General features: G+C 36.0%; 2 protein-coding genes across 11 annotated transcripts in view; one reads left to right on the top strand and one right to left on the bottom strand.

The window, feature by feature from the left end:
* The window catches only part of SRSF11 (serine and arginine rich splicing factor 11), a 763,374-nt gene that overhangs the window by 12,431 nt on the left and 734,336 nt on the right, over nt 1–16,607 (bottom strand). For 8 of the 10 annotated variants that reach the window (XM_050804672.1, XM_050804684.1, XM_050804713.1 and 5 more), the window contains 6 exons: nt 11,007–11,140; nt 7,193–7,302; nt 4,781–4,873; nt 3,990–4,039; nt 1,986–2,113; nt 61–142 (listed from right to left, as the gene is read on the bottom strand). In XM_050804672.1, the coding sequence (XP_050660629.1) occupies nt 61–142; nt 1,986–2,113; nt 3,990–4,039; nt 4,781–4,873; nt 7,193–7,302; nt 11,007–11,140 (597 nt within the window). The other 2 variants (XM_050804727.1, XM_050804726.1) reach the window with 2 other exon arrangements.
* The window catches only part of LRRC40 (leucine rich repeat containing 40), a 370,991-nt gene that overhangs the window by 273,370 nt on the left and 81,014 nt on the right, over nt 1–16,607 (top strand). The window lies entirely within an intron of this gene.

The raw sequence follows: 16,607 nt of genomic DNA, 5'->3' as shown, positions 1-16,607 counted from the left end.
AGATGTGACATATGTAAGCTATCTTTGTCTAAGGTATAACTGACTAAAAAGCAACCTAACCTGTGTCTAGAAGATGAGGGAGTCCTCCTCCTCCTAGAACGTGATCTTGATCTTGAATGCCTTCTTTTTTCTTCTTTCTTATCTATATTTAAAAGAAAAGGAACTCGCATTTAGAAGTCATTAAATAGGGGCCAGACGCAGTGGCTCATCCCTGTAATCACAGCACTTTGAGAGGCTGAAGTGGGAGCAGCACTTCAGTCCACGAGTTCAAGACCAACCTGGGCGATATAGTGAGGCCTCATCTCTACAAAAAATACAAAAATTAGCTGGGCATGGTGGTGTGTGCCTGTGATCCCAGCTACCTGGGGAGGCTGAGCTGGGAGGATTGCTTGAGCCTGGAGATGCAGGGTGCAGTGAGCTGTGATTGCACCACTGCACTCCAGCCTTGGCAACAGAGACTCTAAAAATCATATCAAATAGGAAGATTAATCCCTTTCAGAAGTTATTCTAATAATTTTTCACCTTAGTTTTCAGTTTTTACATACAACCCTTGAATGTTACAAGCAACCATTTTACAACTATGATTTTGACGCTTACTGAAATACTATAAATTATAAATCATCCAAGCTTTTGGTAGATCCAAATTAGACTTCTAGTTCTCAGCTAGCTAAAGGTTCCTTTGACTATTTTACTTGCCAGACTTAAAAGGCTGTGAAATGTTTTCTGTAAAGCAATCTATAAAGAGGCTAAATTTCTCATTCTTTGGCTCTAATTTACTCTTGACAAGGTTCTAAATGAGGGAGTCCCTTTTCCATTCCTTGGTTCTTCACAGATTCAGTATTTGGCCCCCAAATGCAGAAAGTCATGATTCACTCACTGATTTTAGTCCACTGCTGTGACAGAATCAGATTTTAGTAAGCTAGCTCGCTTCCTATTATCTGTTCATCACTCCTCTTACCTACCAATCTTTAACTGTGTAAGTATAGAAAGGGGATCTACAACTACACATAAGGAATTTCTTAACTGGGGACATAACAAGAGAAATAAAGCCATTGTATTCTACACTCATTGACTATCATCAAAGTGAGATTGAGTTTCTTCCACATTTAAGTCATGTCATTAATAGGGTTCAATACATTATGAATGTCATTATCAATAATAAATTCATAAAAATATTGGTAAAAACATCAGTTCATAAACTACATTTAGTCATTTTAGTCATATGTTTTCAATAAAAACAGCAGTTAGAACACGGTGTGTAGTAAACTTTACATAGACCCGGCTGTGCTATCTAAAAGCTCCTATTGCTTGCCATGTGACTGTGGCTAATTATTTGACATTTTATTGGTTAAATAACATAACACATATAAAGCATTTGGTATCAGTTTATCCACTATTATACTTTAAAATTATTTTCCTAATACTAGGCATATTAAAAAACATTCCCATTTATTAAATGAATAAGATATTTATAAGAAAGAAAATCCAGGGCCATAGATCTAAATATATATGGGCAGATAATAATGGTATCTATTCATTTAATCTCAAAAAGACAATCTGCAAAGAAGACAACTAATTTTCTTTAAAGAAATAACACTTTAAAGAGAAGTATTTTCACTAGGTTCTCTTGATCAATGAAAAAATTTAAAATTAGGCTATCTCAACTTAGATAAACATAAATAATTATATCAAGTATTAGATAATCCTGCTGATTTTTTGGACTGGATTAACCATTGCTGTGGAAGGCTGTCCTGTTTGCTGCAGCATATCTAGCAACATGTTGGCCCTTCACCCTCTAGATACAGTTGGCACTCCTGTGACCACCATAAATGTCTCCAAATACGTCTGAGTGGCACTCAACTATTCAATCTTTTTATCAGAATTTAGAACATTTTAAACAACTGGGGTGTCATTCCACACAATTCCACATGTGAAAGTCATTTTTGCCAAGAATCACACAACAAAACTGCATAAACAATGTTTACCTGGTTCTATAGCAGCAGAAATTAGGGACTGTGCTTCTCGTACTCTTTTCATTGCTTCCTCTATTTCTTTACTAGAGGTATCCGATTTTAGACTTGGTGAAACGAGACCAGCAGCTACATGATTCAACCTGAAACAGAATCAAGAAATGGTATCTGAAATATTTTAAAATGCACACCAGCATTTCAAATAAATAAGTATATAATACCATTTTAGCAAAATATTCCTTCAAAAAAACGGAGGGGAGGACTCCATGATAACTTTGGTAAACTACATATAGTATAGCATTGTTTTGAATATTTACAAGTATTTGTTTTAATGACTAAGAGTCATCTGGAATTAGAAAAATACCTTTGCTGAACATCCACTGACTTTCCATAAACAAACACATTTTTAGAAATGCCAGTACAAGAAAATATGCTGATGCTAAGAACTTTTTTTCATATAAATTAAAAATTTTTGGCCAGGTGTGGTGGCTCACAGCTGTAATCCCAGCACTTTGGGAGGCCAAGGTGGGCGGATCATGAGGTCAGAAGATCGAGATCATCCTGGCTAACATGATGACACCCTATCTCTACTCAAAATACAAAAAACTAGCCAGGCGTGGTGGCGGGTGCCTGTAGTCCCAGCTACTCGGGAGGCTGAGACAGCAGAATTGCTTGAACCTGGGAGGCAGAGCTTGCAGTGAGCTGAGATTGCGCCACTGCACCCCAGCCTGGGGGACAGAGCAAGATTCCGTCTAAAAAAACAAAAATAAAATAAATAAACAAAAAAAATTTATGACATAGTAATTTTGCGGAGGAAGAACATTACCTTTTACTCTGTAGATGGGGAGGAACTAAGGCAGAGACCAACGGCCCACCAAAATTACACATGAGATCTTGAGTGGAAAGGCTAAAGATGCCCCTTACAGGTTAACACATGTAAAAAAATATTATAGGCCAGGCACGGTGGCTCACGCCTGTGAGCCCAGCACTTTGGGAGGCCGTGGCGGGTGGATCATGAGGTCAGGAGATCGAGACCATTCTGGCTAACATGGTGCAACCTCGTCTCTACTAAAAGTACAAAAAATTAGCCGGACGTGGTGGCATGCGCCTGTAGTCCCAGCTACTTGGGAGGCTGAGGCAGAAGAATTGCTTGAATCTGGGAGGCGGAGGTTGCAGTGAGCCGAGATTGCGCCACTGCACTCCAGCTTTGGTAACAGAGCGAGACTTATCTCAAAAAAAAAAAAAAAAAAAAAGAAAACAAAAGATTACAGACACCAAATTTAGTAGTTATTTGTGGGCAGAATGGGAAATGTACTAAATAATGGGTACACAGGAAGCTTCAACTGTATTGGTATTATTTTATTTTATAAGCTGGGTGATGGGTACATGCTTGGTTTTATTTTTAGATAATTTCTAACAAAAAAGGCCACTGACTACTGAAGTCGAACGATTCTGTCCTTCTTTCCATGCTCCCTCACTTACTGATAGGGGCTTTCACCAAGTTAAGGGGAAAAGGTATAAAGTTCAAATTTATTATGCCAAGAAATAACCAGTGAAAAAAACTGATGAATTTGTCACATTATCAAGTCGGAAACAATTTCTGTGACAGCATGAAGAGCACTTATTAAAAGCACTAAAAGAAAATGTTGGCTCTTAATTATATAATATGTAATACTACTTCGCTCTGGGATAGTGATTCCCTCAGCTTTACCTCTAACTCCTACTATCTTCAGGACTCAGCCTCTGATGTTCAAACTAAGTTGTCCCCTTAATAATTCTTTTGCTATCATCCAGGTATAAGTCATTTACAATTACTATTCAAGACTCAAATGACACTAAAAGTATTTTAGAGGGGCTGGCTTACTTCTGTATTTCTCTCCTTGTTTCTAGGTAACAATATATATTGTTTGTCTTGAGAAAGGAAACTTGATAACTTTCTTATAAGCTATCAAAAAAAACTCTAGTTCTGTAGACATTCAGATATCACATCACCAATGAAAACAAAGAAAAAACCCTTACTTGGGATCAACAGTACTCATAAGCTTCAGCAACTGATCTGCAGCAAGAGACTGCAAAAAATAAAACATAAGAACAATGAGAATACATAAAACAATAACTAATATTTTCTGAGTTATGTTGAAATGCCCTGGGACAAACTGCCAAACCTACAAGTATGCTGTAGGCAGAAAACTGAACAACAGAAATCCATGCAAACTAAATGCCGTGAAACATACATTTTTTTTAGTAGCCACATTGAAAAAGAAAAAAGAAAAAAAAAAGAAACCGGTGACATCAGTCGCTACAGTATTGGATAGAGCAGCTTTAGCAAGTTATATAAAGATTATGAGGCTGAACAGTCTTGATATTATACAATTGTCTCCTTTAAGACTTTTTGACATAAAGAAATATGTAAAACTCCAAACAGGTTAGCCAATATAATACAAAAGATCTCTACAAAGTAAGAACTTCAGAAACAAAGGTTAGCTAAATTACAATAAAAGAAAAACTTCCATTATAGAAAAATTATAAACCACATTCCTATCTTTTCATGACTATTTACTCTGACTGTATGACACACTGATAATGTATTGGCTTCTTGTGAACCTATTTTCTATTTTGAACTATATATAAAAAAAATCCATGAACGGATAAGGAGTTAGTCATTCAGTGACTGTTTAAAGCTCTAACAAGTTTAAATAAGAAAAAAATTACTACAATATAGCCATTAGCTCCTGCTCTTGAAATGCAAACCAACAGCAAACAGATTTTCTGTAAAAATGGGTGAAAAACTTGAAGTTGCTAAGTTATACCTGAGAGTTCAAGTTTGCTCCAGGAAGCCCAAGTGCAGCAAGGGCAGGATCAAGAGTAGGAGCCCCCAAAGCAGCCAGTGGAACAGCGCCAATCTGTGAAATGTCAAATTTTATTTATGTAAAGCTTCATTTCAGTTCCTTATACCAGGGGTTAATACTTTTTTAATGTAAAGGGTCAGATAACTTCAGTTTTCAGGCTACATGGTCTCTGGTCTCTGTACAACTACTCAGTTGTACACAAATCCATATGACTACTGCTATCGTAGCTTGAAAGCAGCCAGAGACAATAACTACACAAATGGCTGTGGTCCAATAACAATATTAATAGAAACAGGGGTCTTGCTCTCTATGACACCCATGTTCCATCCATTACAACACATTTCCCCCCAAACCCTAGATTAAGACAAAAAGATAAAATATTTCAACATATTCTTGTGCTGATTTTAATTATTTACTGCTTCTCAGGATCAAAATCTACTATTCTTTGCCCTGCTGTTTTGTGATACTGGAGGCAGGACCTTTAGAAAGCATTTCTCCTTTGACAGCTGCCATGATATAACACTTCATTTGGAAAGAGTGCTGGAAGGACACTAAGGAAGGGGCTCTTCCTGGTTCCTGTGTCCCGTGATCATTCCTGTACCACCATGTCAAACCCCAGCAGCCTTCACCTCTCAGTGAGTTTCAGTATCAACTCCTTATGCAGCTCCCCAGGGCACCCAAGAGAACTTCTTTATTAGTCATTCTTCCAAAAACAAATCTAAATTTCAGCATAGATGGGGAAAGAGGAGTCCCCTAAACTAAATGGGTTTGTGTTCCTTCTGCTTCAGCCTCAGAGGTAGTGGTTGTTTCTTATACTTGTGATTCCTGTATTCATTAGAGTTCCCCGAGTAATCTCTTATCACTAGTTAGTAATTCCTTAAATGTTCCCTGTTCAAATTACTGCAGGGTTCTGCAACCTGCTTGACACAATTCTGATTAATGCATAATGTAATAGACACAAACCAGGAAAGTGAGGCTGCTTTAAAACCATCTGTAGCTTTTGAAACAGCCTCACTTTCTCCACACTGTGCTACAAGTTCTCCTTGTTTCAATTTATTTAGTAAATACAAACTATCAAACTTTCTATAATTTAACTGTTTATTCAGTACAGGCAAAATGCTGTGTTAATACTACTTTAACTTACTGTCCAACATAGCTATTGCATACATTAAAGAAATTTAGAAAATTACTCAGATTTGGACTGGGCGCGGTGGCTCACGCCTGCAATCCCAGCACTTTGGGAGGCCAAGGCGGGCAGATCACTTGAGGTCAAGAGTTCAAGACCAGCCTGGCCAACATGGTGAAACCCCACCCCTGCTAAAAATACAAAAATGAGCTGGGCATGGTGGCGCGCCTGTAGTCACAGCTATTTGGGAGGCTGGGGCAAAATCGCTTGAACCAGGGAGGTGGAGACTGCAGTGAGCCAACATTGTGCCATTGCACTCCGGCCTAGGTGATAGGGTGAGACTCTGTCCATCTCAAAAAAACAAAAACAAAAACAAACAAAAAACCCAACAAAAACACAAAAACCAAAAAAAAAAAAGAAAAAAGAAAATTACCCAGATCCTCATTTTATAGGTTAAAAAAACCCCTCAGAGTTAAGTGATAAAAGTCACACCCAAAAAGCTTAAGAACTCCTCATCTTTCATTTTATAGTTCACTTCAGTTAAGAGTCAATTAGTCAATTATTTACACAGGCAAAATGATATACTAAAAAGAATGCTTTTATAAATTTCCAGGTGAGGCTCATCATTCACTACAATCTTTGAAACTACTGACCAGTTACAATCTCATTAATTAGAATACACCGTATTTAAAGTGTCTTTTAGTTCTAAAATGGTAAGCTTCCTACAGCATTGTCAGTGTTAGAAACACTATTGCAACCAGTTTTCTTTCATGTTCCCATATCAAACGTCACCATCAAGAATCGCCTTTGTTTTCAAGCCAAATACGTAAAAGTAACAGGAAAAGATAAAGGGGAAGGAAAAAAAAACCACGAAGGGCTCACTTGTGAAATTTGAACCTCAGTTTTCTTTCCTGGTCCAAATGAACACATTTTTAACAGTGTGTTCAGAGAAGTGTTCGTGCCTCATGAGACGGTTCCAAAACTACTTAGGGTTATTTTGAAAGCCAGTGGTAAAAGTGATATAACAGATATTTTACGATTTTCAGAATGTTCTTAAAATACAAAAGTCTAAGAGATCCTCTATACTATTTGTGATTTCGATATAGCCCTTTACAATACTGTACACATGATAATGCTATCTCAACTAGAATCTCATGAGTACCTACAAAGCTCAAATATGTTTAGCTTTATCCACAATTCTGTGTTTTCTTCCCCCCCATCTTTTAAGAATTCAATAGAACGAGTACCTGGGTAAGTGGGTTAGGAGTAGGCAGGAGTCCACCACCAGGCAGAAGACCTGCCACTGCATTAGCTGGTGCCAACAGAGACAAAGCCTTAGCTTCATCAGGAATAACTCCTGCAGAGAAACATCCTTGCATTAGAACACATTCTTTTCTAAGACAGAAAACACACAAAAACACCCAGAAAATGTCTCCCTGATACACCACCTGAGTTTGTTGAAAGTACTTATGTTCGCTAAAATACAAAGCTTGATTTCTATGATTATTTATCATTAATTTTATGTCAGAATGAACTTCAATGTGTGAAAATTTTTTCCTTTTTCTCTACAAATGGTTAAGTTTCTAGAGTAAAAAAAAAATAGCACAATACACACTACTTTTTTGTTAACACTGCCAAGATTTCATCACCTGTACTCGATTTTTAAGTCATGAACCAAACGTAAGCAAGCACAGTCGGTTCTCCAGGGGTGTGCTCTCAACTTTCAAAAGCTGTTTTATGAACAACGACTCGTGTCGGCTGCTTCACTATAAAGCACACAGAAAAATCAAGATACACAAGACAAAAAAAGTTTGATTTAGGGGTTAATAATATGGTACAGTTACTATGATTTTCTTTTACACCTACCATACAAATTTTGTAAAAATTAAGAGAAGAAAGTATGTAAAGGAAATATTCTGTTGGAATCAAGCGTAGGGCTTTTGCTGACTCATGAAAATGAATATGAATGTTTCTGAAGGTCTCTGAATACACACAGGATGTGTGCATGGGAGTGAGAGAGAGAGAGAGATAGGTAAAACAACATGGCACATTCCTTACCTGTACAGTAAAATGCTTTATGTTTCGCCATGTGCCATGCTAACCATACCAAAAAATGCTGCTATATAGTGCCAGTTGAAAAGCTAACTTAGCCAAACTCCTTAATCCAAAAATGACATATATATCTGTTTTTAAAGCCTAATCTGTGTACAGATAAAATCTAAGGGTCCTAAAACAAATATTTATGTAGACAATTTAAATTCTATCCAACAGCAAAAGCCCTATACAGATGGATTAATCTGTTAATGTGCCCAAGCCCCCAAAATGAGAGTTCAATAATACAATTAAACTACATATTTGCAAATACCAGTAGTATTTCTGTAATACATATTAAGAAACTGCATCTCATCATAAAACATACAATATGTACAGGGCACTTAAGAGAAACTGGATAAGCTGCAGAAGAAAACTGTTGGGTGGTATTTTCAGCAGGGCCTGGTATATAGTTCAGGCTGAACCAGGGAAAAGAACTGTAAAACACAACAACAAAAAAGAAAAACCACTGTTAAATAAAGGTAATGGTTCCTTCCACCTATACTGAGAAGTGCCGATAATATAAACAAATGTATACTACACAGCACTGTTATCTTGCTTGTGTCAGAGCTGTCATCAATTTAGATACCAAGAGTTATGGAGGGGAAGGGGGAGAAGATCATTTAGATATAGGGCAGTAATGCATCAATATTAACAAACCTACAAAGATTATGGGATATTTTTGCATGCAAAATTATGTCTCAAGAGGATATATTCAGTAACAACATCTTACTCAAATTAGTGCATTTGCAACATTTCTGGCAAACTAAAATCCTCTTGAATTTATTGTGAGACACCTGATAGAAGATCTGCATCCATTAAAAAAAAAAAAAGTCATGCATCTGATCCTCTGATTAAAAAAAGACTATTTAAAAATAAAACTACAATTTAAAAATAGCAATGAGGCCCCTCACCAGTTAATTTTCATGCGTCAAGAGTATTTTTTTTACTGCTGCTTTGATAGAACCATGAAATACTGCATGAATGTGTAGAAATGAAAGAAAAAGAAACAGACAAAAGAAACAAACATTAACCAAGGAACCTAAAAAATCCCCAAATCCATTACTATTAAGAGTTCCTTCCAAATTAAGTTATCTTAGTTTTACCAGTTAAGACTATTCCTTACCGTAGACTATGTCTACTGTTCTAAAACACTGACCAAGAGCTAACACCAAAGTGTAATAGCTAAATCTGGAGGGAATGGTATTTACTGGAGGTAACATTAATACAGCATATCATACCAGAATTAAATTCAACAACAATAGAATTCTGAATGAAATATTTCCCTAATTCTATATACTGTATATTCCTAAATATTTCACTTCCAAAAATAGGTCCAGAAAAATTACTATGGCCTGAAAATATTTATGAAAGTCATTTATATGATATACTGTATTATGTTCAGGGATTGGGAACTATAATACTTAGCCAATAAAAAATTTAAATTTACAGGCTAACCAAAATGTTTTACATATTACTCACATGATTTGACCCTTGTTCCAAGACCTATACTCTATTTTATTCATCCTGAATTTGAATTCTGTAAATTTTCTGTTGATGGTCTTATCCTACAACAGGCACACTGACATAAAAGAAATTGCTTAACCAAAACACACTAACTCAAAAATTTATCTATCTATATATTATAAAACCTTAAAACTTGGCTGATACACTTTAATATCATGGAGACAGAGGTAGTATTACATAACATGCCTTAATCCATTTACAAATATAATTTCTTTAAAAAACCAGAGGCAATTTCTCTAAGTGTTAAGGACTAGACATTTCACAACTTTTACAAAGTATGGTGTAAATGTTCACATTTGTATTCAAAGATTTCAGATAGCATTATCAAGATTCCACTTCCACTGACCAGTTTATTAAGGAAAGGGGAAAGCATTTAAATCCTGGTCAGCATATTAAATTATTAACTTAAAATCCAGCAGTTTCATCATATTTCAATGATTCGAGTAAAATTTATAGTTACCAAAAAGCAAATCAAGCAGCAGTACATTGGGAACAAACTAATTATGAAATACGCCTTAGAAAATGTTACAAAATGGTATTAAAATTTCTTGTCACAGTGGCTTTTTAGATCCAAAAAACCTGCTCATTTTTTTTCTGTCAAATTACTTTAACAGCCTAAAATGTAAAAAGAGAGAAAATGTAGTTAACAAATGGTTACACCAGGAAAACACTTGGGGCACTTGAGTGCTTGCTGGCCTTTAGTTAATGTCTAGAATCCCCTGTAGCTGCAGAGGACCCACTGTTTTTCAGGCATCTGGAAGGGTTTTGCATTTGCCTTCTCCACTACAAAAATCACACACACAAATAACAGAGAGAAGAATTTATTATTTAGAGATATTCTAGAAATATAGCAAGAATGAACAAGAAAATCTGGCATAAATAAAACACCCAGTGCCCATTTGGCACCTAAGCTACAGGAAATCTTGAACTTTCACGAAAACCAAAATCGTTGTAACCCTTGGTATACTGAAATTCAATGTGTTTTTTTTTTTTTTTTTTTTTCCGATTATCAATGTGAGGAAACTTTAAGAAAATAAAATCAACCTACTCATTTATTTAAAACAGAAATAACATCATGCATTTATTTGAAGGCTCTGTAAGCATACATGGAGTGAATCATTTACTCTCAGGGCTTTTTCATAAAACTCAACATTAAATTAACTAAGTAGATGTATCTCAGGGAGTTACAATAAGGGACATGGTTTTAAACAACTTAAAAATGTTTTAAAAGAAAACAAAAGGTAAATACCTTATAATAACAGACTTAATTTCTCATTTTTAGAATTAAAAAAATCTGCAAGCAAAAATTACAGACTGCAGTATAACAAGGGTTTAAAAATGTTAATAGCTTAGATTTAACATGCTACTAATGCTCACTCTATATTTACTGAGGTAGATGGTCATCTTAGGATGCCCACATAGGTAGTTAAACAAAGCACAAACCTTCTGCATATGGTACGACTATCAAAGCTCTGTCAACGAATACAGTATTTGTCAGATGCTGTGCCACAACTGCTGAGTCTGGATCATGGAACTTAACAAAGCAGACACGAGATGAGACTGGCAAAGGTGAATCACTAAAAAATAAACAACATAAAAGAGAAACAGAGTATCAGTTAAAACAAATGCTAATTCAAAAACCAACACATTTCAAAAGTAAAAGATAAAAAAAAAAACCTAACTGTATACTAATGTAGTTAAATTCAAAAGAAAACACTCTCAATAATATACTCTTCATTGAAATAATGTAGTGAATTGCAGTTCAGATAAAAACTTATAATCACAACTTATATTTACAGGGTATCAGGTTAAAAACAGTTTGGTACTAAAGTCTCAGAGACTGAGGGGACCACAAAATTGTCAGCAGTTTCTTTCATAATACTAATACCAGCTATTTTTAGATACAGGTAACAGTAGTTTGGGTTTAGAAACTTCCTTATGGCTTTCTCAGAGTAAGAAAGATGAACAATTTTTACGTCAGGGACAAAAGAATATCAGGAGAAAGAACATGTACTCAACAATCAATGAGTTTTCTTGAACTGCATAATAAACAGGTCCCATGCCCTGCGCTCTTTCACCCACAGCATATAAGAACTCTTATGCACTATAAATAATCAAGGATTTCTGGCTTGGAGCACTTTCAGATAAAAGAAAAAATTTAGGTACACATGGAAGTAGTACTATGCTCCACTAGTGCTACCTTGTAAAGTTTCAATAAGCAAAAGGGCCAGTTCCCTCAGCAAATTACTTCCTTAGGTAAAGAAAGACAAGTGCTAAACGGCAAGCTATGGCAGTGTAGGTAAGATAGGTAACACAGGAAGCAGGGTTTTTTTCAACTGTTAAGTTACAGGGTAGTTCAAATTTCTGCCTTGAAACTCTGTGCAAGAATGCAGGGATGACTCAAGCCCATACCAAAAGTTATTTGGAAAGCTAGTGCCCTAAGGCAGAAATAAACACACCATCCCTAGTTAATACACTCTAATGTGTATTAGAGTCATGGGCGGGGGGGGGGGGAGTTGGGGGTAATTCACACTCTTCGATCCACATCAATTAAATCACGATCTCTGATGAAGTTTGAGCTCTTTCTCCTTTAATTCTCTCTGACAATTTTATGCACCTGAGGTGCAAAACTACTTCATTGTAACGTTAATATAACACATCAAAGGACTCATTAATGAAAAGGAAAATCCTATTTTAACACTATCTGAATGAGGCTTCAGTTTCTAACAAATGAAACATACTCATGTGTACATAAAATTGTAATTGCATCAGATTTGGTTATACTAAGAATTTCAGATTCATTGTTGAAAAATAATTTATTTTAGGCCTAACAAAAAACCCCACAATTTTTAACATGATGCTATACATGGCCTGAGAACTCAAACCCATTACAACTTCTGATACAAGTTTCCCTACAAGGATCTCCCAGGCTAAGCACAGACCCTAACCCAAGATCAAAGCAAAATTAACAGGGTATCCACAAGCAAGTTAAGCTACCTTGTTATATAGGCTCACTGTTGAATGTTTCTTAAAGAATACAGTGGTTTTTAGATGTGAAACACTGCTGGTATAAAATTTAACAATGTTGCACCTGCAGTAGTAAAAAGAATGTTTTAGCAATTTCTCCTTAAAGAAATAGGAGGGGTCTTACTATGTTGACCAGCCTCCCACTCCAGCTTCCAAAATAGATGAGGCTGCAGGTGTGCCTCACTGTCAAGTACTTTAGCAGGTTTAGTAGGCTATGGCACTTCACATTTCTTTGCTGACATCCATGTTTCCATCACTAAATTACAAAGCTCTTTTAATGCTATCATCTCTAATCTTAACACCCAACACGATAGTGTTGGGAAATAGCGGGCACTTAACACTTCTTAAAAACTAGCCTCTACCAATTCTGTAACACTTTTTATTGTTATCTTATGAAAAGAAATGACTCCAAATATGGTATTTTTAATGAACAGTTCCTTAGGAAAAAAAAATACTGCCCCCGTGCTCAAATTGTATTCTTTATACTTGGCAACCTTAAAGGGCCTCATATTTTTTTTCCTACCCATTAATATCATAGGAATGCTCCAATTATTTTGGCTATCTCAAAACCTGTTAAGAGATGGTACGGTACAGACTAAATATGAATTTGAATACTATGAATAAGATAGTAATTCAGAAAGGAAAATATAATTTCATCTCTCTCCACTTCAAATGGCCTCCTTTAGATGGATTTAAAACAAGTTTTTGTTAGTATCTGGGCCCAGAATTACATTCTTAATTAAAATTTGTCTTTTTTTTTTTTTTTGAGATGGAGTTTCACTCTTGTAGCCCAGGCTGGAGTGCAATGGCACAATCTCGGCTCACCGCAACCTCCGCCTCCCAGGTTCAAGTAATTCTCCTGCCTCAGCCTCCCGAGTAGCTGGGATTACACGAATGCGCCACCACATCTGGCTAATTTTTGTATTTTTAGCAGAGACATGGTTTCATCATTTAGTCAGGCTAGTCTTGAACTCCTGACCTCATGTGATCCACCTGCCTCAGCCTCCTAATAAAATTTATCTTAGTAAGATAATATAAGATAGAGGACTGATGCCTGAAATTAATTTTTGTGCTCTAAAATTCTGTGGAAGTACTGCTTCCAAATATGACATGTATTTTACTCTGTATCTCTTAAAAATTAATATAAAGTAAGGAGAAATGAGGAACAAGATAGGTAAAGTGAGTCCTGCATGCCACTTCTGTCCTCCATGACTGGCTGTACAGTTTTTAACAGTTCTTACGTGTCCTCTGAGGGCTATTTCAGAATCTTCTAGGCTATATACAGAAAACCGAGATTTCTGTTGTTCACCTAAGGTCTGTAGAGAATCTTTTTTATGTGAAGGCCCAGATTCTTAACATGGTATTCATGCCTACTAACATACCAGAATTTCAGGTTTAGGCCACTGATATCAGCCTTTCAACTTCCACCTTAATAGTGTGCTAAGTGGAGAATTTTGAGCTCATAAATGAAAGTATCTCCAAAACCCAAAAAAGGAGGTGTGTGACAAAGAGGACATTAACCTGAAAACTTGACTGTTGACCTCATGTGCCCCCTCCTCACTACATAAAGAAATATACAGTAAAATGGTACATTTATTAAAACCATTTTTTCTTTAAAGATGCACTAAACTCTTTCCCTTACCTAATATACTAATTTATACTTATATGACCATTAAAGTATCCATTTTGGGTCACTGAAAAGTTACTAATGAACTTCAATTTATCTCGGTATTACAGCAGCCTTAAGTTACTGCATAGCTGTGACATACTTCACTGGGATCACTACCTGATACCTGATAAGCACTTTGCTGGGCAATCCCACTAAAAGAAAGCATGTGAAGATCTTACAAGTTACTTGGCTAAATCAACAAACTCCTGATCAAGTGGTAAAGGAGAGTCACAACTTGGGTTCGAGGTCTAGTTCTGACACTGGCAGTATGGCCTGGGCATACAAAAAATATCTATGTAAATTTCAGTTCACGAACTTGTAAAACAGGGTCAAAAACATTTTTTCCTCTGGGTTTGTAAGGATTAAGATAAATTTAGAAAGCAAGTAACTCACAATAGACATTCAAACAATGCTGCATTTCCAATACACATTTCAGAAACAACCAGAATCAAAACAGTTTAACAAGAGTATATGTGGGGTACACTGACAGATGCTTTCAAATAGCTGCAGAGCCATCATGCTGTAGAGAGGGTTAGAATATCCCCTATTGTAAAGATAGTATCTTTATTTCTCAGTGAAATTATAGGCCAGAAATTCTGGTTTAAAAGAAGGAATAGATGGATTTAACAATGACAATGCAGGAAATCACCTTGAGCAGGTTGTCACTGAAATGACTGTCATAATCCTGGAAATATTTCCCCAAAATAGGCATTCAGAACCAAAATGAAGAGTTTCAGTAGGTGTGGGTGAGGTTCAGTCATATATGTATTTTAAAGCACCTCAATATTCTACAGGAGAGAAGTTGTTAAACTTAACCTGTCAACTGGTGACAGGTGTTACAGAAAAAAAGTAGTGTTAAGTAGAATAAAGCAGCAGCAGAGGTGCTTTATTTTACACAGGGTGGTCTGGGAAGGTTTCTCTGATTAAAGTGACATTGGAAAAACAAAAGTAGTTAAGCATGTCACAGATATGTCTAGGGGAAAAAGAGTTACAGGTGCATGTCACCGCCTTCTTGGGGGAAATCACAGTTTTCCCTCAGTATCCATGGTTTCAGGACTCCCTGCAGATAACAAATTCCAGATGCTCAAGTCTCTTATATAAAATGATGTAGGGAGGGGGAAGATGTGGAGGAAAAATAAAATCATGGCGTATTACCTGTGCACATCCTCTTGTATACTTCAAATCTCTTGATTACTTATAATATCTAATACAATGTAAATACTTGTACTGTTTAGGGAGTGACAAGAAAAAAGTCTGTACATGTTCAGTACAGACGCTCTCTCCTATTTTCAATTCACAGTGGGCTGAATCCATGGATGTGGAACCCAGAGATGAAGAAGGCCAACTGTGTATCGATACTAGTTACAATCAGGTGACCTGTTCACAACAGACAGAATTTTATGTAATCTGAGCCATTCAATGTTACGAGTAAATATTTTTGGAATGGTGAACCCTGTGGACCACTGGGAATCCACAGCACATTATGCCTGGCAAGTTTACTGTTGAAAGCTCTACTAAGTTGATAGAAACTACCAACAAAGTATATGCAACTTGTGCAAGTCAGATTAGTTTATTGAAACTTACAGTTAAAAAAACCAAAATGCAACATCAAGTAAATAAAAGTAGCCATCTACATTACTGATCAAATGTAGAATGCCACTAGTAACATTTAACTTATTGTAACCTCCTACATTTTAAAAGACAAAATGATCTTGCATGTGGAAAGATAAGTCAGAGTAAAAATGTGTCAATTTATCTCTCTTTCTCTCAATACGGGGAAAGGAGTCCTTTTAATGCAGAGTATCCAGATCATATAGTTTAGGGAGAAATTCTCAAGCACACACTAGCTGTCCTGGTTATGAAGGAACTACTCGTTTGATTACAAAACAGAAAGACTCTGGTCCATCACAACTTCCTCTAAGATACTGGTCATGCATTAGGTAAAAGATGAACCAGTATAATGCCTACATCTCTCTCATCTTTTTTCTAAATGCATCATAAAACTGCCTTCAGAGAATAAACAGCATTTAAAAGTAAGCAACTATAATAAAATTCTTGTAGGATTGGAAAGAATTGTCATAAATTGAATACTTCAAATATCCCACTAATAAAACGATTAAAATCATCCAATGTATCAGTATTTTCTGCTATTTTACTGTTAATTTTACAAGCTTAAAACAGTAAGTCTTGAGAAAACTGAACAACAGCATCTATTTTTGTATGTTCATATTATGAAAGCTATTTGTCCTTCATTACCAAATCAAGTATCTATCAAAATAACAGGAATAAAAACATATGTGTTTGTTCCCAGAACTCCATGGCATGCTATACTAAGTAAATCCTCTCCC

Source organism: Macaca thibetana, chromosome 1 (assembly GCF_024542745.1).
Source record: "Macaca thibetana thibetana isolate TM-01 chromosome 1, ASM2454274v1, whole genome shotgun sequence".
In the NCBI taxonomy this organism is placed as follows: domain Eukaryota; kingdom Metazoa; phylum Chordata; class Mammalia; order Primates; family Cercopithecidae; genus Macaca; species Macaca thibetana.
Note: the sequence above shows the minus strand (reverse complement) of the source record. Positions and strands in the feature narration are given on the sequence as shown.